Consider the following 25,497-nt stretch of genomic DNA (forward strand, 5'->3'; position numbering starts at 1 on the left):
CAAACTATAAGATATACAGCATTATTGGGTAATTTCAGTAATAAAGGTGAGCTTACATATATCAGACAAACAGAATTATACAAAACAACGAGCGCTACTGTAAAAAAAAATCTACTTAACGAAAGGTTTTCTACTGTAAACACACCAAGCATTTACAAAAAGAGAAGAAAAATTGCACTTTCTCAACGGTCCCTTGTTTCAGGAGCTCTTCCCAGTCACACTGCGACGGCTTTTGCGCATTGTAGGCATAGTAAATATAGTAAATATAAATGGAAAAAGCTTGGGGAATAGTATCAGCCTTCCGCGTTTTACATCGATACTGTTTTGTAGAGATGAGCCTTTATTTTTCTGCGTGGAATAACGAAAACAAAACTAAAACCGCATAACTAGGCTATAGCATGGGCTGTCTTATGAAAAATGTAGGAAGTTCACATAGGCGTGTCCAAAAACTACTTTCGATCTGTAGGGTAGAAATGAATGTTGCAAATAAATATCCGTAACAAAGCCCTGATATCTTCACAGTGAGTTGTCGACACTGAAGCAGGTAAGAACAAGATTGAACCGTAACTTGGTGTGTTTTCTTCCATGAATCCTCTCATTCACGAGATTAGTCTAACTCGCCTACAGGATCGATAGTGTTATTTTTGTAAAGCGTGACTAGTTTGGATTATACTGTAAGAAAGAGCCACATTTATTGGGGGGGATTTTTTTTCCATTCTTATGACTGGAAACTTTTGAATCTACACCAAAAGGTCTTTTTTCTGACCGGGTACAAACAAAACGTGTGCCAGTAAGCGGCAACATTTTGTGTGTGTGTAGTGAGTGATTGATTTACTGAAAGTCACCATTAAATCTCAATTGTGGTTTGATGATCTGTTTACCGGCGCGAGAGCAACCTGTCATTCACGTGAGATCGCGGCAAACTCACTTTTTTCCTCATCCGAGAATCCATTTCACTTCGACAAATGTTATTTTTAATTGTGTCATTTCATCTGAATATCAGTATTTGTGAGATTTAGTCAATCGAAAACAGTTTGTGGTTAATTTATCTAATTTTGTGTTTCTGAGTGATCTGTGACATTTTATTATTATTTTTTTGTGTCCGTTTGTTAATGAGGGATTTGTGGACAATGCCAGATTTGTGGAGTAAAACTTATAGTTTTTATTTTTAAGTGAAAAGATAAAATTAGACCCTTGGGGTAAGATGAGCCACCCAGAAGGCCTAGTAGCATGTTGTTACTAGTGTTATTATCTTTAAATTTAATGATTAATGGGTTTATTATTCAGTATGTCCTTAAATTAGATTAAATTATAGGCATATTTACATTATAGACATCTTTGCTTTCATGAAGATCTATAGTTGAGTGAAATCATTAAAGGAACACTTGTTTTTCGAATCCATTCAGCCGATCTCCAGGTCTGGCGGTACCACTTTTAGCATAGCTTAGCATAGTTCATTGAATCTGATTAGACCGTTAGCATCTCACTCAAAAAATGACCAAAAAGTTTCAATATTTTTCCTATTTAAAACTTGACTCTAAAACTCTCATTCCGGCGTAATATTCAAGCGGTGCTTAATATAATCGCGCCTGCTGCACTCATGGTACGGCAACAAAGTTCCTTGATTATTACGCCGGAACGTGAGTATAGTTCTAGCCATATCGGCCTAGAAAATCACAACGTTTCATTTTCCGTCAGTCTTAGTACACGATGTAACTACAGAAGAGTCAAGTTTTAAATAGGAAAAATATAGAAACTCTTTGGTCATTTTTGAGTGAGATGCTAACGGTCTAATCAGATTCAATGAACTATGCTAAGCTATGCTAAAAGTGGTACCGCCAGAACTGCAGATCAGCTGAATGGATTTGAAAATGGTAAAACTCAACTGTTTAACTCTAGGGGAGTTGGAAAATAAGCCTATTTTCAAAAAAAAGTGGAGTGTTTCTTTAAATGTGCATTCATAGTGTTGCTATTATGACATATCTTAAGTTAAAATATAGGCAATTAAATATGTAAATAGTCATATGCATATATAAGCTACAGAATAATTGTACCTTTCAGATGAATCTCTTACTAGGATTCTCCTTTTGATTATTCAACGTAATTGTCAAAACTCAATTTTAAATAGAATGGTAGAATAGTATTTTACATTAGTGACAATCTAAAAATATATATAAATATTGATAGAAATGTCAAAATCATATATACATTCTGTAAAAGTTTAGTGACCCCAGGGGTCAACTTACTCCAGGAGTGGGGTAAAATGGCTTCTTTGAATAATTTTCCATTTTCTATAACAACTCAATTAAAGTAAATGTTTCTATTTATTTCCTATAATAACACGTTTGCTGATGCATCATCTTCCTGCACGCTAAACTTCTATCTAAATATGTTACAATTTAAAAGTAAATGCGCATTGTTCTGCTTAACTTTATCTAACCTGTAGACACCATGACTGAGCAGTGCGCACTGCAGACGATGTCTGACACGACGGTGAGTCAGCGTGACTAACACCAGCATTGAACAGTACGAAGAAAGTTGCGACACTAACCTAACTACATTTTTTCAGTTGGATGACAGTAGTTCAGCTGTTTTCAAAGAAGTGTAACATTTCCAGTAACAAACTACTTTTCCTACGAGTAGCTGAAGCGTGACCAAACTATCAGGATGAGCTGAGGGAATAATCAAACACACTCACCTAGATTGTCTCTCATTTATGATTTGTGATTTATGACAGATATTCATACTATACATTCATATTGCATTAACAGCATTTACAGCTAACCTGCATACAGATAGAATAGAAAAAAAATACTAAATATACAGTGTAAAAAAGTAAGAAGTTTCACCTAAATAAAATTAAAAAAGCATGATCCATAGTCTTGTTCACCTATTAAGAAGAACAGTTTTTGTATGTGTGTGTAGCCTATACTATATGTTTAAATATTTGGTATTTTTCTTGTATTACTGTGTATTTGGTGCAACTACAACACTCATTTATTTGTTATGATTGGAGTGTAGAGCTTTCTTCCTGTGACAGCCACGTTTTCCTGTGTCTGCGGGTTTCTATGGCATGGTTGCATCAGCTGAGTTTGTATCTTGTTGTCAGGTTTAGTTTGTTTCTGTCACTGTGTAGTCTACAGTGGTGTAATGTATTGTCTTTTTAGGGTTCAGACAGCATTGCATTTGATTTTTACTTTGTTGCCATGTTTGAGTTTCATGTAAGGGGTAAAAACACTTGTGCGTGATGTATGGGTAAAAACACGGCATCGCACACATTCTTGTCCCCATAAAGAAAATTAAGTGGTCTCAAACCTAAAGTTCTGCACACTATACTTACTTCTGTAACCATATTAAATGTTATGTTATGGCAGAGACATGTCACGTTCCCATTATAAACTGACATGAAAAGTGGCAACATTGATCATTACTACATTTGGACTTAAATTCCAAGTCTAAGGAATAACTGTGCAAAATATGTTTACAGTATACCTCGTAATGTGTAAAAATAAGACCAAGGCCATCCTGAAGTTTCCGTAAACGTCCATATAACCAGTTTTGCAATACCTTTAACTTAATCACTCCAAAAAAATTAGGAAAATTAAAAATTCTACCAAAACTGTTCAATCAACGGAGATGCCTAAACGTTTTACTACGAATAAACCAAACCAAAAACTAAATGTTGCATTATATGCAACTGTAGTGTTTAAAATGTACATCTTAAAATAAAATCTAATTCACTTTAATGCAAAAATAAAACAATAATAATAATAATAATAAAAACAGAAAGATATGTGAAATGGCATGTTGGGTCAATAACTAAATATGCTCTGTATTCCCTGAGTGTTCATGATCAGGAAGGTCATGCTTTCAGTTTTATTGAGGTTGGGTCTATACAGGACTTACAGTATTTTACAGTATCAGGTGGAGGTTCTCCTGTTCACTGGGGCCCAACAGAACCGGGCCTTCTGCTTAGAGCAGGCGTTTGATGTCTGTCATGAAGAGTGAGACCAGTGGCTTCAGATCGTGCCAAACTGCTGGCCAGTTCACATGTAGATATTGAATGTTGTTGGGTTGTTCACATCTATTTTCAGTTCACATCAGGGCCGGAAGTGACTATTTCTCACCAGCTACACACAACCATGCCATCCCCTTGACTTTCTTTCTTAAGAAAAACAAAGATTTTTTCAGAACGGAAGTTGCTGTTGTCTTATCTGTAGTCTCAGCCTCAGACGTCACGCCCACAGACCCTTGGCTGAACGTCTGATGCATATGATATGGCACACTTATCTGGAAACATTTCAGCAGTATCAAGGTGGTCATCTGGTTGGTTGAATTCTACAGGATGTCCGGGAGACGTGTGTTGCGTTCTTTAATGGTCTACTTGGACACCATTGCGCGACGCTGATCCCCCTTGGAGAAGAAGAATGCTGTCATGTTTACAACTGTGACAACAAGCGCCTGTCAGGGTCAGCTAAACGCTGGATTTTCAAAAGTATGTGAAGTTCGCGGCTCCATTGTTGCATTAAACTTGCACAATGTTCTTGAATGAATTTATTAGATGCACACCGGTCTGTTATTGTAGGGACAGCAACTTTAATTTTCACGCCCCTAAACCTGACGCAGAACAAAACAAACTGTGATTGACATTCAAACATCCTCTTGGGCGGTCCTTGGCCAATGAATGCTGAGATAGAGTCCAGACCTTCTGCCGTAAGTCTGAAGGTCTGGCTATGCAAGAGTATTTTATCTGTGATGTGTATGAGAGTGAAACGGCTTCTGCAATAAGGAAATTGTAGGGCTGGGCTGCATGGGATTTTGGCCATTGATGACTAAATTGAGGTAGATCTGAATGACAGAGATTTGCAGTCAGTTTCAAGGATATTTAGTGCCACTCTCCGTCAAAACACGCGTCATGAAGAGTACAGATGTGGTTTTTACGGGAAGGGGAAGTTAACATTTCCGTTTGGTAACTTGAAAGCAAATGTTGGTATATCATCTTTATGCAAACAACAGCATTGTGTCATACAGCAGAGCCTTGTTTCTCTGTGAGCAGGAGATGGAGTTTCAGCAGATGCTGTTAAGAGTACAGGAGTCTCTCACTGGCGATGAGGTGCAGGACATGGTGTTCCTGTGCTCTGATCTCCTCAGTCCGAAAGACCTCAGCACTGTGACCTTAGGCAGAGAACTCTTCAGTCTTCTGGAGAAAAGGAACCTGCTGTCATCGGATGATCCATTTCTGCTTCTAGAGCTGCTCAGGATCATGAAACGGAACAGCCTGCTCCGGAATCTGCCCTTTGATGCTCTTACACAAGCCAACGGCATGTTATATGCTCAACATATCTCCCCATATAGGTGAGGATGCAGCTGTTAATATGATATATGGAAGTAAAATAATGCCATATATTTTTTTAAATAAAAAGCTTGTTGAATTGCACTACTTGGAAAAAAAATTGCATTGCATTAACTGTGCTTGTATTTAATGCATTGTATTTTTAGGGCTTGCATTATTATGGGCTGAAATTCAACATGGTTGTATATTTGAGCTGTGAATATTTAAATTCAAAACAGTTCACACACATTTTCATTGTTAAAAATTCAATAATCCATATTCACCTTTCAGATTTCACTTCCAAAATATTAATTCTGTTTAAAAATACAACCCATTATATTCAGCAGGCAATTTTCGGTCCAATTTATTTCGCGTCCTCAAATTCGCGTCCACAAATTTCAACATTTCACATTCGGGAACTGCAGGAATAGGAGTAGAGTGCCGAGCATAATCTCCATCTGCTGTTAGTCATCCTCACCAGCAGGTGGTGTAAGCGCATGTTGACGAAGAGCAGAGCAACAGTTAGAGCAAGTCATTCATTAAAACAGATTTACATTAACAGAGCAAACGGTAAGTGCATGTGTGATGATTATCAGGGACAGTATATATGCAGAAAAGCTGATAAAGACACAAAAGTTGCTTACATTTATTTTAATGTCTTCACTGTTACTTTCCCTGTGTAGCCTTCATGTAAGCAGCTTTCTCTACAGTGAACAAGATTATAACGTTATTCTCTGTTTCTGATGTACAGTTCAAATGTTAAATATGAGGTAGACATAACTTTCCTTAACTTTATATCGCGGCGCTGTGCTGCAGTACTGGGGTTTCCCTAAATACATCATACTCCAGGATTCCCCTGCCGTAGGCACATATAAAACGCTTAACTTACCTTTATAGACTAAATACAGAAAGACCACCAAACTCGCACCTTATTGAGGATACAGGCTATAGGCTACAGGCAAGCAGGTTGACTCAGAATATGAACGTAATGCCCAAAATTTGGTGCTAATCGTTTTCAAGTGATATACTAAAAAGTTGGCTTGACATTGGACGGTCCATAGTCGCAAATTTAGGGACCGTCTCAAAAGTTACACAACATTTCTAACTTCAATAGCATTTGAAGAGAATGACTTACAGTCCAACTGTAAAGTGTTCATGTAGGTTTCAGTTATGATGCACACCTTTTCTATTCTTGATATTGAATAAAATAAACTGTCAAGTCTCATATGCACATATCGTTATATATTTCACTTAGCCTACTGTATGCTCATACACAAAATATTAATTTAAAGCTCTATAGTATTTGAAGAGAATGAATTACAGTCTGTAAAGTGTTCATGTAGGTGTGATGCACAACTTTTAGGCTGTTGGTAATAAATATGAAAAATAGTAATATTTACACATGATTTGACAGTTTATTTTATTAAATATCAAAAAAGTATACCATAATTTTAGATTGTTGATATTAAAATAAATATAAGCTCATGCCGTAGTAAAAAATTAGCAATATTTTTTTGTTTATTTTATTAAATATAAAAAATCTATAAGGTGTGCATCATGCTTGACACAGTTTATGGCTGTAAGTCATTATCTTCGAATGATATTGAAGTTAGAATGTATACTGTATATGCCAGTATTTCATTAGGAATTTAATGTTAATTTAACGTAGGCAAACTTTGCGCATTACATTCATAATCTGAGTCAACCTGCTCGCTGCTTACATGAAGGCTACACAGGGAAAGTTTACAGTGAAGAAAATAACTTAAATGTAAATACAACTTTTGTGTCTTTATCAGCTTTTCTGCATATATATATCCCTGATAATCATCACACATGCACTTACTGCTTGCTCCATTAATGTAAATCTAATTTAATGAATGACTTGCTCATAAGACGCGAATTGACATCCTGCGGCGCGATTCGCGCGAATGACGCGGCGCGAATTGAGCGATTCGCGCGAATCGCGCAAGTTGAAAAATCTGAACTTTGGCGAATTTCCGCGCCGCGTTAACCAATCAGGAGCTTGCTCTAGTAGTGACGTGACGTAGCGAGCTGAGGCAGAAATTCGAAACAACAATGGAGGACAAAATCATCGTCGCTGTACATCTTCATACATTTATAGAAACAGAAATAAAAAGGATTGTGTTTGAAAGAAAGTGAGTGAGGAGGTCGGACAATCTGATAAGTTGTAAAAAACGGTCTTTACTCAATTTGAGCTTTATATATACATACATATTAAGACTACACGCCAACTAAAGACGACCAATTGAGCTTATTCGCTGTAATTTACAATTATTTCCCCACTGACAAGTTGTGTTTATTCAGAGGAAGTGTGCAGAAAGCAGTTGGAGAGTCTGGGACACTTAAAGGAGCGGGAGAGCCCCTCTCATGACGCGAATTCGCGTCTGTTGTGAAGGGATTTTCACGCGCGAATGAAGCGAATGTCACGCGCTAATGAAGCGAGTAAACTCAAAATGTTCAAGCGTCCAACTACGCGCGAATAGCGCGATTTATTCGCGCAAGTCGCGTCTGGTGTGAACACAGCATAACTGTTGCTCTGCTCTTCGTCAACATGTGCTTGCACCACCTGCTGGTGAGGATGACTAACAGCAGCTGGAGATTATGCTCAGCACTCTACTGCTATTCCTGCAGTTCCCGGATGTGAAATGTTGAAATTTGTGGATGTGAAATGCTGAATTTGTGGACGCGAAATAAAATGGAACATTTAGGCTGAACATTATAGGTTGTATTTTAATAAATAAATGAATATTTTTAATATATAAATGAATATTTTAGAAGTGAAATCTGAAAGGTGAATATGGATTATTGAATTTTTAATAATGAAAATGTGTGTGAAATGTTTTGAATTGAAATATTCACAGCTTAAATATTCAACCATGTTGAATTTCAGCCCATAAAAATGCAAGCCCTAAAAATACAATGCATTAAAATGCAAGCATGGTTAATGTAATGCAGATTTTTTTTTTTTTCAAGTAGTGCAATTTAATAAGCTTTTTATTTCAAAAACATATGGCATTATTTTACTTTCATAATAATAGACCTTATTCAGAGGGGCACCATGGCGGGTATGAAAGCGAGGGTGTGAGGGATAGACCTACCTTGTTATCTGCTGTAAAAAGCTGTATAAAGCTCATATATCACTAATAATTTTCCACAGCTCTTTTTTTTTTTTGTACTGAAATATCTTGGAAAGATATTTTTGCAGTGTTTCGTAAGCAGAACAATCCAAAATTGCATTAAATAACAGTACATCCCACTGAAAAGATGCATGTCCCTCACAGCCTCACTTTCTTTCCCATTAAAAATCCAAGATGGCACTTCTGTGAATAAGGTCTGAGATGTGTTTGTTGACAGGGTGTGTCCAGGTCATGCATTCAGGAATGTTGACCAGGAAAATACCTACTATCCAAAAAGCACTTGCCTATTATTTAAGCTTCTTCTTCTGAGACCAAAATTTCTAAAAATGAATACAGCCCAAACCCTTCTAGCTATGACCACCAAACTTGGGCCAGACTGACCCAGGTTGCTATCTTTTCTAACTAATCAGACTTCAGTTTTTTGTAAAACAGGTGATCAAAACTACAAAAAATCCCACAGATTTTCATTGAGGGGTTTCAAAACTTTCAAACATTAATTCTTACTATTTAACCTACACCCACCCTCTACCTAGAAACATGACAGCAATATATTAAATCAGGCTAGCAATGTGTTGGAAATATGCTAGCAACATACTAATGCTGCCTTCATGTGCTATCGGAAATGTGATAATTCCAACTTCAGAAGTCATGATTACGAGCTCATCGCATTCATCTTTCAAAATGGGAGGACGTTGAGCAATTTTTACCTAGGAAACTCGTATTTACAATAATTCTAAGAGCACATGAAGGCAGCATAAGTCATGTTAACAACATGCTAAAACATGATAGCAATGTGCTAAGTCATGCTAGAAATATGCTAGCAACATGTTAAAACATGCTAGCAATGTGTTAAATCATGTTAGAAAGATGCTAAACGTTATAAAAGTCCTAAATCATGCTAACAATGTGTTAAAATATGCTAACAACATGCTAGCAATGTTATTACAAACTTTCAGACAAGGCTTTTTCGAGGCAACATCAAAGTTTGTTATGAAACTTTGCTCATCTAGTGCTTAACGTAGTATCTAGTGACTTTTTGGGGTGACTGTATTTTACAAGGAACTTAAAGGGTTAGTTCACCCAAAAATGAAAATTATGTCATTTATTACTCACCATCATGTCGTTCCACACCCATAAGACCTTCGTTCATCTTCAGAACACAAATTAAGATATTTTTTGATGAAGTCTGGCAGGTATATGACTCGTCCAATTTAACTGACATTTTCAAGGTCCAGAAAGGTACTAAAGACGTCGTTAAAACAGTCAACGTGACTGCAGTGGTTCAATCTTAATGTTATGAAGAGACGAGAATACTTTATTCAACAATCTCTTCTCTTTTATTATCCTTACACAGTTTATGCAGTAAGCACAGTGAAGGTTTCCGTGTTTACGGCCGAACGCCGGCTCAGTATTGGCCAAAGCTGATCACGTGACCAGCACAATGCTGACGCAGGAGCCGGTCAATAATGAGTCGGTGTTCTGACGTAGAACCTGGAAGTGCTGGATGTAAACGACATATGAGAATGACACAGAAGAGATTGTTGAATAAAATCGTTATTTTTGTTTTGTTTTTGCACACAAAAAGTGTTTTCGTCGCTTCATAGCATTAAGGTTGAATCACTGTAGTCACGTCGACTGTTTTAACAATGTCTTTAGTACCTTTCTGGACCTTGAAATTGTTGATTATGTTGCTGTCTATGGACGAGTCATATAACTCTCAGATTTCATCAAAAATATCTTAATTTGTGTTCCAAAGATGAACGAAGGTCTTTCGGGTGTGGAACGACATGAGTCATTAATGACAGATTTTTCATTTTTGGGTGAACTAACCTTTTAAAGTAATACAAAGTAACTTTGTAATAATGAACAGAGTTTATTTTTCTGTATTTCAGACAGTTATTGTACGAGCTGTCAGAGTCCATCTGTGATCAGGACCTGAAAAACATTAAATTCCTACTGATCAAAACACTACCGCGCAAAAAACTGGAGAAGGACATGGTGAGAGTCGCGTCACAGACTCAGTTCTCTGACGTCACGTTTCTGCATGTGGTGTTTGACTAAAGCTTCTTTTAAAAATCACGTCTTTTAGACGCTGTTGCAGTTGTTCTTGGAGATGGAGAAGGAAGACCTTTTGGGTGAAGATAATTTGGACGTTCTGAAGGACATTATAGCAAGCATCCATCCCGGTTTAGAAAAAAGAATTATTCAATACAAAACAGAGAATTGTGAGTGTTTACTTATTTAATGATGTGACGTGTGAAATATATATCTATGATTTATTAAGTTGCCTCTATTATATTAAAATAAGTTATACTATAAATCAAGACTGCAAGGAGATTAACCCTCTGGGGTCTGAGGTGTTTTTTGATCTTGTAGACTAGTTTTTGTTACAAAATGATGTGAAAATCGTGATTGATTTTATGCATGATGTACAATGTGAACTGTGAACCATATAATTATTATAGTTGCATTCTATAGAATCAGAATCATTGCATTACTTTCTGTCTTATTGCAGTTGGTGGAAGGGTTATTGCTCAGGAAATCGGAAGTAATTCTTTCAAGTCGTACACAACAGCTCTGGTAAACTTCATTTGACTAATTTGCATAAATGTGCATTTTACTTTTCCTCATATCATCTTTCTTCTGTGGAATACAAGAGGGATGTATATTGTGCTCATTTCCATGTGTATGCATGAATAAGATTTGAAAGTTAGCGTGGAAGATTTTCAGATTTTCATTGAGTACTGACTATTTACAAATCTATTGCCTTCCAAAAGACTTTATATACACTACAGTTTGGGTTAAAGTTTGGGGTCGGTAAGATTTTAAAATGTATTAACAGAAGTCTCTTCTGCTCAAATACAGTAAAATCTGTAATATTGAAATATATGAATTTATGAAATATGAATATATGAAATATTATTACCATTTAAAATAGCTGTTTTCTATCTAAATATATGTAAACTGTAATTTATTCCTGTGATCAAAGCTGAATTTTCAGCATCATTACTCCAGTCTTCAGTGTCACATGATCCTTCAGAAATCATTCTAATATGATGATTTGATGATCAAGAAACATTTCTGATTATTATCAATTTTGAAAACCGTTGTGCTGCTTCATATTTCTGTGGAAAACATGACACATTTTCAATAGAGCATAATTTATTTGAAATGGAAATATTTTGTAACATTATAAATGTCTTTACTGTCACTTTTGGTCAATTTAATGGATCCTTGTTAGGGCTGCACGATTATGGCAAAAATTATAATCGCATTTATTTCTAGTCAAAATTGATTTGAACGATTATTTAACATAATTGGTGGGCGATATGATCAGAGTCTTATTTCATGATATGAGTCATATTAAATATCAGTGAAATTTCATAATTATCGATACTACAGCGAAGCATAATTCTAGGTAAACTAATGTAATAAAAAGGTCCTCAAAACAATTACATAAGATTAGGCAAGTAAACAGTCAGCAATACAATAAGAACAACGGAACTAACTACAAACAAAATGGGGAAATTAAAACAACAGAACAAAAATACAAATGAAATAAACAGTGTGGCTTCAGGAAGATGTACTAACAGTGGTATTCAGATAAGTAATAGCCTACAACAACAAAAGAATGATCAAATGTAAAATAACAACGCATAGTCTTACTGTACACATTAAATACAGATTAATCATTATTAAAGCTACTTAAGTTATTCAGTCAGAGTGATTTTCCTTTGTCATTTGCTGTTTGATTATCATTAATGATGTACTGCAGAAGGAATATTAGGCTTCTGTCACTTTAAAGGGTTAGTTCACCCAAAAATGAAAATAATGTCATTAATTACTCACCCTCATGTCGTTCCACACCCGTAAGACCTTAGTTCATCTTCAGAACACAAATTAAGATATTTTTGATGAAATCCGATGGCTCAGTGAGGCCTGCATAGGGAGCAATGACATTTCCTCTCTCAAGATCCATTAATGTACTAAAAACATATTTAAATCAGTTCATGTGAGTACAGTGGTTCAATATTAATATTATAAAGAGAAGAGAATATTTTTGGTGCGGCCAAAAAAAATCGACTTATATAGTGATGGCTGATTTCAAAACACTGCTTCATGAAGCATCGGAGCACAAATGAATCAGTGTATCGAATCTTCTGTTCGGAGCGCCAAAGTCACATGATTTCAGCCGTTGGCAGTTTGAAACGTGATCTGAATCATGTCGATATGCTGATTCATTTGTGCTCCTAAGCTTCCTGAAGCAGTGTTTTGAAATCACCCATCATTAAATAAATCTAAATAAGTCACTAAAAAATATTCATATTGCTTTATAATATTAATATTGAACCACTGTACTCACATGAACCGATTTAAATATGATTTTAGCACATTAATGGATCTTGACAGAGGAAATGTCATTGCTCCCTATGCAGGCCTCACTGAGTCATCGGATTTCAACTAAAATATCTTAATTTGTGTTCCGAAGATTAATGAAGGTCTTACAGGTGTGAAACGGCATGAGGGTGAGTAATTAATGACATTATTTTCATTTTTGGGTGAACTAACCCCTTCATAGATCCAGTATACTGTTACACAAACACTTTCTTTCTCAATTGTGTATGTTTTCTTAAGAAATAACCCACTGTGTTCATTTTGACATTTTTGTGTGTACACGTTTAGACGTGTATCCGAAGCCCAATTGCTTATCCACATTCGGCTCGGAGCGCGCACACAGAAAGCCACCTGGGGAACTGTGTCTCTTTTGCGGTTTTGTTCCACTCTTAATATCACTTTTAATGTCTTGTTTTCATAATCATTGGAAGCCAAAATCGAAATTGAAAATAAATTACAATTAATCACACAGCCCTAATCCTTGCTGAAAAAAGTATTAATTTCTTTCAAAAAAAAAAAAAAATCATAATAATATTCTTGACCCCAAAATTCTGAACAGTAGTGTATATAATGTATATGGACTATTTGTATGCTAATTTTTGTTTTGGTGTTCGACAGCCATTGCATGGAAAAGAGCAGCATGAACATTATGTTAAGCATCTCATTCTGTGTTCCACTATGGTAAAATAGCCCTTTTTACTACATAGCTGTAAAACTTTGTCCCTTTCTGATTTTCCACAGCCCTCACCGCTGACATCAGTCTCATCAGGTGAATTTATTTGCATGCTCTACGGGAAGTTATGTTATACAAAACTCTACGTAAAACTTAACACATTGAACCATTCATAACAGCTGCTTTAGTTCTGCAGCTTACGTCATGCTGTATAGCTGGAAAACAAAAGATGTGTGTCTTTGTCCTTCACTTTCACTATAAACAGACACAGGCATCACTATAAAAACCCAAACTTCTAGCGAAACATAATTCAGAAATTGCTTGGTGCACCTTTAACACTATTGACAAGGAATGGGAAATCATGCAAATTGAAATATATAAAAATAAGAAATGTTGCAAACTCAAAGCATATTTGTTTGGCATTGCTCTTTTTGACAGTTAACACAGTGGAGGACCAGGTGGACCGACTTAGTCTGACTGAAGGGGCTGCTGGGATTAGTGGAGGTATCGTAGTAAATGTCTAATACAGCATCATGTTTGATCTCTGTTTTTAACCTAAACTAAAAACATCTCATCTCCATGTCGTAGATCACGGCCACCATTTGGAATGTAACCCAGTATTTGAAGAAGAGAGCACAAACTTGCCTGTGACTGAAAATCCAGAGGTAAGGTCCAACCTGTTACACATTAGACCTTTATTCTGGGTTCAATGCATGTTTAGCTTAAAATTGACTCAAGTTTTTTTTTTTTTTTTTTTAAGAAAGTAAAAGAAGAAGCAAAAGTTAGGGTGGTTAAGACACTTTAGCTGCGTCCCAAATGACGCACTATACACTATGTACTCATCCATGTAGTGCGTGAATTGTATAAGGTTATTTTGTCATTTAACATCTGATAGTCTGATAGCCACGTCCCCTCCGCTACATAAGTAAAGCTGCGACAGTTGAGTGCGTGAAGTGTCCAATTTTCCATTAATTTAGTGCATTCGAAAATGTGGGCGACATTTCCAGTTTCAAGTTCTATGAACAAAGTTTATTTGAGGGAACAGAATACTTTTTGCAAGAGAATGCAAATGTTTTGTGAGAAAATGCAAAGTTTCTCAGAGGATCGGAATACTTTTGCAAGAGAACCAGACATTCTTCACATCCACATGCCTTAACACTTTGTCTCTTGTGTGCCAGATCCAGCAGTATAAGATGAAGGGGGACAGAAGAGGAGTCTGTCTAATCATCAACAACTATAACTTCAGGGCATGCGGGCTGAATAACAGAGAAGGAACTGACTTTGACAAAAGTTAGTGTAGCATACACAACTACTTAAACTAAACGTCATTCCAATAGCCTGAAACCATCATAACAAAATTAGCATGTTAGTTGCTGTGTGGTTTTTAGTGTGTTGCTATGTGGCTGCTAGGGTTTTCTGTTACCAGCCCAAGTCAATGATATGCTGGTTTCTAGATATGACTCAGTTCCTCTTTCAAAAATATGAATAAATTTGGTTCCCAAAATCAGTGCGGTAAACATTATAATTTCGAATAAACTGTCTAAAATTGGACCCCAAACTTAAATATGTGCGCTAGTAAGCTGTAAGCAGCAGTCGGTCCATCGCTGTGGGTAATTTGTGTTTGTGTCCATACAGACAGACTGGAGGTCGTGTTCCAGTGGTTGGGCTTTGAGGTCGTGACCGAACGGGACTGCGGTCGAATGCGCATGCTGCAGGTGTTGAGGGACCTGGCTGCTCGTGACCACACGCTGGCGGATTGCGTGGTGTGCTGCGTGCTGAGCCACGGACGGGAAGATGGTATCGTCGGGGTAGATGGAAATACTGTCACCTTTAAAGAGCTGATAGAGACTCTGAGTCCACATTGGTGCTCCTCCCTCTACAAGAAACCCAAACTGTTCTTCATCCAGGCCTGCAGGGGTAAGAAAGAGCAGAGTGCAGCGTTCAGTCACACTTTCTCAGAAGATGAGGACATGCCAGTCAGCGATGCAGCTGTACCCAGAGACTCCATCCCTGAGGCGGCGGACTACCTGTTAGCCATGTCCACTGTACCATCCTATGTCTCATTCAGGGAAAAAGACAAGGGATCCTGGTTCATACAGTCCCTCTGCCACAATCTGCAACTGCTGGTGCCAAGGTGAGCACACCTGCAAAGACAACACGATCCTATTCCCATTTATTTAAATCTTGCTTTGATGCTTTGTGCCCTACTGTCCTCAGTATAATAAATGATTCATTGCATTAAAAATGGCTGCTGTAAGAAAATGCTGCCCTTGACTTTAAAGGGTTAGTTCCCCTAAAAATGAAAATAATGTCATTAATTACTCACCCTCATGTTGTTCCACACCTGTAAAACCTTTGTTCATCTTCAGAACACAAATTAAGATATTTTAGTTGAAATCTGATGGCTCCGTGAGGCCTCCATAGCCAGCAATGACATTTCCTCTCTCAAGATCCATTAATGTACTAAAAACATATTTAAATCAGTTCATGTGAGTACAGTGGTTCAATATTAATATTATAAAGTCACGAGAATATTTTTGGTGCGCCAAAAAAAAACAAATAACGACTTATTTAGTGATGGTCGTTTTCAAAACACTGCTTCTAAGCTTTACGAATCGAATCTCCTACCAAACGGCTAAACTGCTGAAATCACGTGACTTTGGCGCTCCGAATCACTGATTTGATTTGTAAAGCTCCGAAGCAGTGTTTTGAAATCGGCCCATATAGATATTGTTGAAAAGTCGTTATTTTGTTTTTTGGCACGAAGGAAGGTCTTACGGGTGTGGAACGGCATGAGGGTGAGTAATTAATGACATTATTTTCATTTTTGGGTGAACTAACCCTTTAACAGTTTCTGCGCCATTTCAAATCTTCCGTTTTCGGCAAAAATACTAGAATGTATTGTTGCCTCTCACTTGTATAACTTCCTTACAGTTCCTTACATCCTTTCGATCCCCTTCAGTCAGTTTTTCGTAAATTTCACAGTACTGAAACGTCTCCAGTAAGAGTTGCCAATGACTTGATGATCGCTTCTGATTCTGGCACTGTTTCCTTTCTCATCTTTATTGATCTCAGAGCCACTTTCGATACTATTGATCATAGTATTTTACTTAATCACATTGAAAGTTGTTTGGGTGTTTTGGGGAAAGCTTTAAACTGGTTTAAATCCTGTTTTACTAATCATTCCCAGTTCATTGTCTTGGGTGGTTACAGGTCTGAAATCAGTTCAGTTCTTACTGGTGTTCCTCAGGGCTCAATTTTAGGCCCTTTACTTTTTAAAATCTATTTGTCACAACCTGGTAATCTTTTCCGATCGCTCTGCCTTCATTATCACTTTCATGCAGACGATACTCAAATATACAGTACAGTCCAAAAGTTTGGAACCACTAAGATTTTAATGTTTTTAAAAGAAATTTCGTCTGCTCACCAAGGCTACATTTATTTAATTAAAAATACAGTAAAAAACAGTAATATTGTGAAATATTATTACAATTTAAAATAACTGTGTACTATTTAAATATATTTGACAAAGTAATTTATTCCTGTGATGCAAAGCTGAATTTTCAGCATCATTAATCCAGTCTTCAGTGTCACATGATCCTTCAGAAATCATTCTAATATGATAATTTGCTGCTCAGTAAACATTTATGATTATTTTCAATGTTGAAAACAGTTGTGTACTTTTTTCCCCCCCAGGATTCCTTGATGAATGGAAAGTTCAAAAGAACAGCATTTATCTGAAATACAAAGTGTCTGTAGCATTATACACTACCGTTCAAAAGTTTGGGGTCAGTAAGAATTCTTATTTTTATTTTTTTGAAAATAAATTAATACTTTTATTCAGCAAGGATGCATTAAATCAATCAAAAGTGGCAGTAAAGACATTTATAATGTTGCAAAAGATTAGATTTCAGATAAACACTGTTCTTTTGAACTTTCTATTCATCAAATAATCCTGAAAAATATATTGTACACAAATATTTTGTACAATTGTACACATTAAATGTTTCTTGAGCAGCAGATCAGCATATTAGAATGATTTCTGAAGGATCATGTGACACTGAAGACTGGAGTAATGATGCTGAAAATTCAGCTTTGATCACAGGAATAAATTACTTTGTGAAATATATTCAAATAGAAAACAGTTATTTTAAATTGTAATAATATTTCACAATATTACTGTTTTTACTGTATTTTTAATTAAATAAATGTAGCCTTGGTGAGCAGACGAAACTTCTTTTAAACACATTAAAAATCTTAGTGGTTCCAAACTTTTGGACTGTACTGTACATACACTTTAACCTGGTGAAAATCTGGATGTTTGCTTTCTTTCTGATTGTGTTGCTGAGATCAAGATATGGTTACATTACTATTTTCTGTTTGAATAGTAGTAAAACTTATGTTACTTGGTTCCCCCTGCCAACATTGCAAAGCTGCTTCACTGACTGTCTGTTGATGATCCTGTTTTGGAGTCTCAAAGAAAATTGAAGAACCATGGTGTCATCTTTCGCTTCACCTAATGCATAAAAGGAAAATGCATTTAATCATGTTTTATAGCTCGGGTCTCCTAGACCCCAAACAGAACATAAAGTTTAAACAGCTCAACCAAAATATATTTTCAACTACTCACGTCATATTTTATATTATTGATCAATATGTGAATCCGACCTGGCTACACAGTTCTGGTCTCATTGTCACAAATTAATTTAGCTGAGATCAGGATCAGATTATAGAACTGTATTGATCAAAGACAAGAGTGATTCCGTATGTCACGGATGTCCGACTCTTTGTTTGGTTACGTGCTTTTTCAAACCGTAGATGATTTAGATATGGTGCAGAAAACAAGTCTGACCACCAGATGTCGCTAATGCGCACTGTGTTAAATGCTTCGAGTAATGAACCATTCTTCGGTGCAATTTGATGAAAGCCTCAAACTTTTCAGAAAGCCTTGGTTTCCCATCACTAAGATAAAATATGAAAACAAGGAATGGCTCCGTAAAGTAGCTATCAACTAAATAGTGATAAACGCTAAACAATACTTGGCGATTAGCAAGACAGACTACAGGTGTGGAAGTGATTAGGGCAATGGAACATGGGAAATGCAGTCCGAAGTAATCTGTAACTGTGTGTGTGCCTTGAAAAAGTCTTAATGGTGAATGGGTGACCTCTGGTGGTGAGTAGATGTAAACAGCAGGCGCAGGATATGTGACAGAATTCTTCATTGGCTGAATTTAACATAGCATACCTTATCATTTCTGTCACATATTTACTCACTAATTTTGATGATTATATTTACCTTTTTTTTTTTTTCTCATGAGTATGGTACACTTAACAGTGTTCAGTATGCAGTCTTCCAATGAGGTTTTATCCACTGATCGAGTTGGAAGTAACTGTAATTTTAATTGTCTAAATTTGACTGTAGACATCAGTTTGATCTCTGATTTTGTGTCTCTCTGTTTTGTGTCCATGTAGGGGAATAGATCTACTCTCCATTCTGACTAAGGTGAACAGTGATGTGAGCAAAAAGACGGACAGAAGTGGACTGAAGAAGCAGATGCCACAGCCAGAGTTCACCCTCACCAAGAGAGTGGTCTTCCCTGCCCCCAAAACTCAGCCACCCCTTCCATAATGTCATGCTGCAGACCTCGATACCTCTCAAACACATCAGCATACACAAACACACAGTTTGTTCATCAGCAGTGTTTACATGTTGAGCTGGGGTGATGATACATATCAGGAATCGACCACATATTGCACACCTAGGGATGTGGTTCAATAGACCTGCTGTGGGCTAATGTACATACAAATGGAGCATAAATGCAATATTTTTGGGGACTATCTTTTATAAGTAGCTTTTGACAAACTTTCAGTAACACGTTTTATTTGTTTACAGATATATGCTGTAGTGAATACTGAAGTCTGATGACTGTCGTATTGTTTCATTCAGGACGGTTCTGCACAATTATGAATTGTTAATGGCACATTACATTTCCAAATTCACCCAAAAACTGAGAGTGCTATGAATGAGTGTCTGTGGGGCCTATCTGAAAATGGTTGTCCCTAGTCTCTTAATGAGTAATGAATGTGTTTTGGGCGTAACGTGCAATAAACCAATCAGAGTGTCATCTCCCATTCCCTTTAAAAACCAGATGCGCTCGCGCCATGGCGGATTCGCGGTTTACATGGTGGAATTTGTGAGTGGAAAAACTGAACGCTTCTCTAAGCGAGGAAACGGATCTGCTTTTGCGCGAGGTTAAAGTGAGCAGAACATCTACGAGAAAAGCTGAATTCCACCAAAGCATTTTTATCTTTATGCACACAATAATAACCTTTTAAATTGTAATCCTTTTATTTGTAATATTTGGCATGCTTGTGTATCAAGCAAGAGTATGTGCGTTGCGCACCCGCATATAGGCGCATATTACTAACGCACTAACAAACATTGCAGCACTGGCTTTAGACCAGGGGCCCGTTTCATAAAACAAGTTTACCAAATAAGCTTGGCTTATTTCAGTTAGTCTGGTTATTTTGAACCAAATCAACTGACAATAAACCAGACTTACTGAAATAAACCTGGATTATCCTGTAAACTTGTTATATGAAACAGGCCCCAGGTTTCAGTTGGTCAATGGTGCAGTTGTTTTCAGTTGCCTCAAAATAGCAACACGCCAACAATGCACCTGAACACACCTCGTTTTCAGACCAGCACGCACATGGATGCTAAAATGGGCTCAAATGCATTTGCTATTTAAACAGTGTGGCGCAGGACTGTAATAAATGATAACTGCGTTGGGCAGAAACTAGCAAAAAATGCTTGTGTCGCACCTGGCGCCGGGTGTATGATAGGGCCTATAAATGTCGACTGGGTATAGTTTCTACACAAGAAGGGACTGTTGCAACTCGCTGTTCATTTGACAAATAATGACATTTTAAGGTAAAAGCGAAGCTTGCTGCTGCTGTTTATTGTTATTTACACCTTAAATTACAAAACAAATTAACCTCCTTAGTCCCAGAAAAAAGTTTTTTGATTTTAGTATTTTTCATGTTATTGCATTGTTTAAAGCAGGGGTGTCATTTTTGAAAAAAAATATATTTTATTCATATGTTCTGCTGTGTCCTCATAAGTGGACACCAAGACTCAGTTGTTTAAAAAATTAAGATGACATGAAATTACATATATAGGCAAAAACAATGGGATTTTTTTTTCTTCATGCACCAATCAATTTTTAGGTTTAAGAATTTTTTTAAACAAACTTTGTTTAAAGATGACTGTCAACTATGTTATGAAATATAGAATGGAATGAATTGATTACTTAATGCAATATGTGTGTAAAATAGCCAGACATGGGTTTTCCTATTCAATGCAATGTATATATACACACGGTATCTAATTTAAATATTAATGTGTTCTTGGAGGAACATGTAATGAAAAAAAAGTGTAATAATGGGAGTAATAGTTGGCAACATTTTCATAATAATATCTAATATTTCATAGGAATGTTATGTAATTTATTTCCCTATTCACTGTGTCTCCTAAAATGCCTGAAAAACATGCTTTAAGTTCTGGTGTCCTCTACAGTGGACATGCATGAAATCAATGCCCTGTTTTGTAACAGAAAATCATATTTTGATTAGAAACTCCATAAAATGTTCCTGAGATGTTGATTTATAACAAACAATTTGAAAATCAGTCAGATTTAAATGAAATCTGATCATAATTCCATATTTATTTTCAAGTCCTAAGCATGGACAGCCTCACAGGAAGACAACAGCACACAAAATTAAGTGGAAAATTCATTTTACAATTCACTACAAGGTCTTCCATAACTAATTTACTTGTTTACAAACTGCTACTTTATTGTTATTGTATATTTGAAATAATTTGTTTAATTGCATATATATGTGTTTCAATGTGTATGATGTTACCAATGCAATGTGAAGCTTCCTTTTACCGTGCCAAAATAAAGATCAAGTGTTTGATTACAACCAACCCAAACCTATGAAGGCGGAGCCAGAGATTCTCATTGAAAGTGGAGATGGCAACCTCTGCGCAAAACGGGTAACATGAATGGCTCTCAAGCAAGTCGGCCAGACAACTTTTTTCCATATAGTTATGCAAATAATATTAAAAGACAGACGTCAGTTTGTAATGTGACGAGCTGTCTAAAGCAGTATTCTGCGTGCTAAAGCATCTACGCAACGCTACGCATCGTATTGCTTCCCCTGGGGGCGGGGCTCTGGCGGAGCGCTGTATGGAAGGCGGGGCTTATAGCCAGTATAGAGGAATCCTATTGGCCAGTGCTTTTGCCAATTCACGTAGAAGCGGCATCCGGATAGCAATAATGGCTGATTCTCAGTAAGGAGCCCTTAAATTTAACATTCAAGCTTTTCATCGATCTTCTACATATAAGTATAACGTTTGTTGTATCTCAACAACACGTACGTGTCTGTTAAATGTAATATCTGCGGTGTTTTGATTGGCGGGATGTATTGTTTACTGTCTCTTACTCGCTGCTTAGCATCTGCATCATATAGCGTTATTTGATATGTTTATGTGCTGTATTTTCTCTTTAGTTCGCTCTTTGCGTTTTGTTCTGACGAGGTAGTAACAAGATATTGTTCCAACGTTAGTCCCAGTGTCAACATGGCTCAGCAGCAGCGCGTCTGCTGTCAGGATAAAACACCCATCCAGATCCTGCACGAGTATGGCATCAAAATCGGCAGCGCGCCCGAGTACGAGCTCATTCACTCTGACGGAGACGCGCACGAGCCTTCTTTCATGTTCAATGTCACTATAGGAGACGTGTCATGCAAAGGTCAGATATTTATGTGTCATTTATTTGCATTATTATTATAAATAGCACCTAGTATGAGTATAAATACACTAACAGATGATCGTTTTGTTTTTAAAGGTCAAGGATCCACTAAAAAGGCGGCTAAACATGAAGCTGCAGAAGGCGCCTTAAAATTATTGAAGCGAGACACCCAGCTAAAGTAAAACACACACACACTGTAGAGAGTGATATAAACTATTTTAGATCACTTACTTCATTTAGCACTGATCCAGATGTTCTGTGTCTGTCACAGTGATCAGAGAGACAACAATGGCCTTTCTCCTGAAGCTGGTGACGCGTCCAATCCTGTGGGAATACTGCAGGTATCTGATCAAGCTCTTCATATCTTGATGCACAACATCATCCACCACTGGTCAATTATTATTATTATTATTATTATGGGAAACAGCAGTCGTGTATAAAGTACTCGAAAACCATACTTGAGTAAAAGTATAGATATCTTGCCAGAAAATGACTTTGGTAGAAGTTAAAGTCACTGTTTAGAATGTTACTTGAGTAAAAGTTTTAAAGTATGTGATTTTTGTACTTAAGTATGAAAAGTATTTTTTTGATATTAAATGTACTTAAGTATTGAAAGTAAAAGTACAAGTAAATGTAAAATACAAAAGGAGCAAAAAAATATAAAAATTTGTTCTATACACAATTTGAGCAGCAAGATTGTGTTCAGTTTTAACTCTCTTACATTTTGTTTCTTTAAATTGGCTAAAGGTTTATTGTAATTTTTATACATAAAAAAATATCAAACAGTCATGCTTAAAAATTACCATCTTTACACACAAAGGCATAGCATGGGTCTATTATATGTGTACTTTCACACATTATTTGGCTCTATTTTAGAAAAATTGATGATTATCTAATCAAAATATGTGTTACAGTGCCGCTAAAAACTGAAATTGAATAGGCTACATTTCTGATTTGTTATTCTTCTTTCGCTGTATGAAAATACAGTTTAAATATGCAACTTCGCCGGATAATGCATAACAGCGAACAAATAGTTATAAACTAATGCAAATGAATGGTAACAATCGTGGCATACAGTTGTTGTTTTTTTGTCACATTGTTTTAACCGCTTGAGGTTACTACTAATGTCAGCCTCGACGACAAACATACTGTTCTCCACTAATGCAGCATCTAGTCAACAAACTAATTACTTTATAGTGATATGAAAACATGTACTGTAGTGTACATTGTATAACATACCGTTTTGTTTTCCGTTTTAAATCGTTTTGAAGTGACCCGCTCTGTGCAGCGCGCAGCCTCGCATCACGTGTCAAAAGAAACCATACGAGGCATCAGTGATAGTTTTTATTTCGCCTCTAGAGGTCGCTCTCGTAATGTCTCATAATCTATGCTCGTAATGACCAAGCGGCAACCTCCCCCAGTTCCCATTCAGTCAGTCACGTTCGACGTTACGTCGATACTGACGTAATGGGGTCTCGCTAGGGAGCCCAATCACCTCCAAGGATACAAAACAAGCCAATGGGAATTGGCCTGTGAGATTTACATGCCGGGCCCCTCCCCCGGCATCCGGGTATAAATAGGGCCGGCATACTCACCTTCATTCATACTTTTGCTTCGGAGCCGATCGGCTGATCATCCTTTCACCTCCTCAAAGAGTGAATTTCTGAACTAAGAGAGCAAACAGCAATTTTAATTGCTAAGGACTCGGTCCTGAAAACAGCAATTTTAATTGCTTTTACTGTCTGTTCTCTGGTGGCTGCTTGTATCTCTCCAGCTGGTTGGGAAGGCACGCTCAGCGGTGGGTGTGACGGTGCGCTGCCCACAGGACGGTGCTGCACTCATCCCTGTGTGCTTCGGTTGGTGAGGTATTCTAAAAGAGCAAGCACGGGCGATCAGCGTCTTTTTCAAGATGTCTTTTCGTCCGTGTGTTTCTGGATGCGGACGTTTCCTGACTTCCTCTGACGGCCACGATCACTGTCTCACGTGTTTGGGGAAACCCCACGCTGAGGCAGCGCTCGTGGATGGTACATGCCCTCATTGCGAGAGCATGTCCATGTTGGCATTGAGATCGCGACTCTCTTTCTTTAACAGAAATGAGAGTCCCCTCTGTTACTACCCCAGCGCCAGCGGCTGTAGCGGCCGCTGGCCAGGTTAGTACTCTGGGAGATCTGAGGGTTACAGTGGGAGCTACTTTGTCGGGTCCGTCCCCACAAACCTCCCACTCCTCTGCAATGCCATGTGCCGTCGAGCTGCCGGCTGCTGCCGCGGGGCCCTCCTCGGGGGTGCCTTGTGTCACTTTCGGCGCTCCGGAGGAGGATCAGATGTCGCTCGCTGCATCGGGGAGTGGGTTTGCTGGTTCAGAGGAAGACGAAGACTTCGAGCTTCCGCCCTCAGGGGCGGTCGCTCAGTCTGAGGCGGACTCTGAATTGGCGGCCATGCTTGCCCGGGCCGCCGCAGGCGTCGGTCTCGTGTGGAACCCTCCACCGTGTCCTGAGCGCTCGCGGTTGGATGATTGGTTTCTGGGCTAGGGGCGCGGTTCTCAGCCGCGTCCCGCCCCAGTGCCTTTCTTCCCGGAAGGGCATGAGGAGCTCCAGAAGACGTGGATGGCCCCTCACACGGCCAGAAACCGTTCTTCTGCCTCCTCCACTCTCACTACCCTCGATGGTGGGGCTGCCAAGGGGTACGCGGAGGTCCCGCAGTTGGAACGTGCGATTGCGGTGCACTTGTGCCCGCAGTCCGTGGCCACCTGGCGGAACCGTCCGCGTCTCCTGTCCAAGGCTCTCGCGGCCGAGGCTTACTCAGCTGCTGGACAGGCAGCCTCCGCCCTGCATGCCATGGCCATCTTGCAGGTCCATCAGGCGAAAGCTCTTAAGGAGCTGCACGAGGGTAGTGCTGATCCAGGGTTGCTGCAAGAGCTACGCACGGCGACCGACCTCGCCCTCCGGGCGAGGAAGGTCACGGCGCGCGCCCTGGGTCAAACGATGTCCACCCTGGTGGTCCAGGAACGACATCTTTGGTTGGACCTGGCTGAGATGAGGGAGGTTGACAAAGCTCGCTTTCTTGACGCCCCCATCCTCCAGGCCGGCCTCTTCGGCGACACTGTCGAGGACTTCGCTCAGCAGT

The 25,497-nt window shown here is 38.1% G+C and overlaps 1 protein-coding gene across 4 annotated transcripts; it reads left to right on the plus strand.

The window, feature by feature from the left end:
* Window positions 1-229: 229 nt before the first annotated feature.
* casp10 (caspase 10, apoptosis-related cysteine peptidase) lies at window positions 230-22,329 on the plus strand. Of its 4 annotated transcripts, none has more exons than XM_067408556.1 (12): window positions 230-544; window positions 5,057-5,355; window positions 10,383-10,488; window positions 10,580-10,715; window positions 11,006-11,070; window positions 13,627-13,654; window positions 13,997-14,062; window positions 14,147-14,223; window positions 14,737-14,848; window positions 15,194-15,692; window positions 19,031-21,914; window positions 22,190-22,329. In XM_067408556.1, exons 2-11 carry the CDS (start codon window positions 5,060-5,062, stop codon window positions 19,185-19,187), a joined length of 1,542 nt encoding a protein of 513 aa, XP_067264657.1. In that variant the 5' UTR covers window positions 230-544; window positions 5,057-5,059; the 3' UTR covers window positions 19,188-21,914; window positions 22,190-22,329. The 4 variants fall into 4 exon arrangements, with proteins under 4 accessions (XP_067264657.1, XP_067264658.1, XP_067264655.1 ...); XM_067408557.1 differs by lacking the exon at window positions 230-544 and adding an exon at window positions 703-790; XM_067408554.1 differs by lacking the exon at window positions 230-544 and having other exon boundaries at window positions 3,771-5,355.
* Window positions 22,330-25,497: the final 3,168 nt, after the last annotated feature.

Source organism: Chanodichthys erythropterus, chromosome 14 (assembly GCF_024489055.1).
Source record: "Chanodichthys erythropterus isolate Z2021 chromosome 14, ASM2448905v1, whole genome shotgun sequence".
In the NCBI taxonomy this organism is placed as follows: Eukaryota; Metazoa; Chordata; class Actinopteri; order Cypriniformes; family Xenocyprididae; genus Chanodichthys; species Chanodichthys erythropterus.

What these genes read in the sequence shown, in the direction of transcription:
- casp10 (XM_067408554.1), top strand. Translation starts at nt 4,985, where the DNA reads ATGTTGGTATATCATCTTTATGCAAACAACAGCATTGTGTCATACAGC. An exon ending in GCTGACATCAGTCTCATCAG is followed by an intron (nt 13,655 to 13,996) that starts GTGAATTTATTT and finishes TCTTTTTGACAG; the next exon opens with TTAACACAGTGGAGGACCAG. An exon ending in GGCTGCTGGGATTAGTGGAG is followed by an intron (nt 14,063 to 14,146) that starts GTATCGTAGTAA and finishes TCCATGTCGTAG; the next exon opens with ATCACGGCCACCATTTGGAA.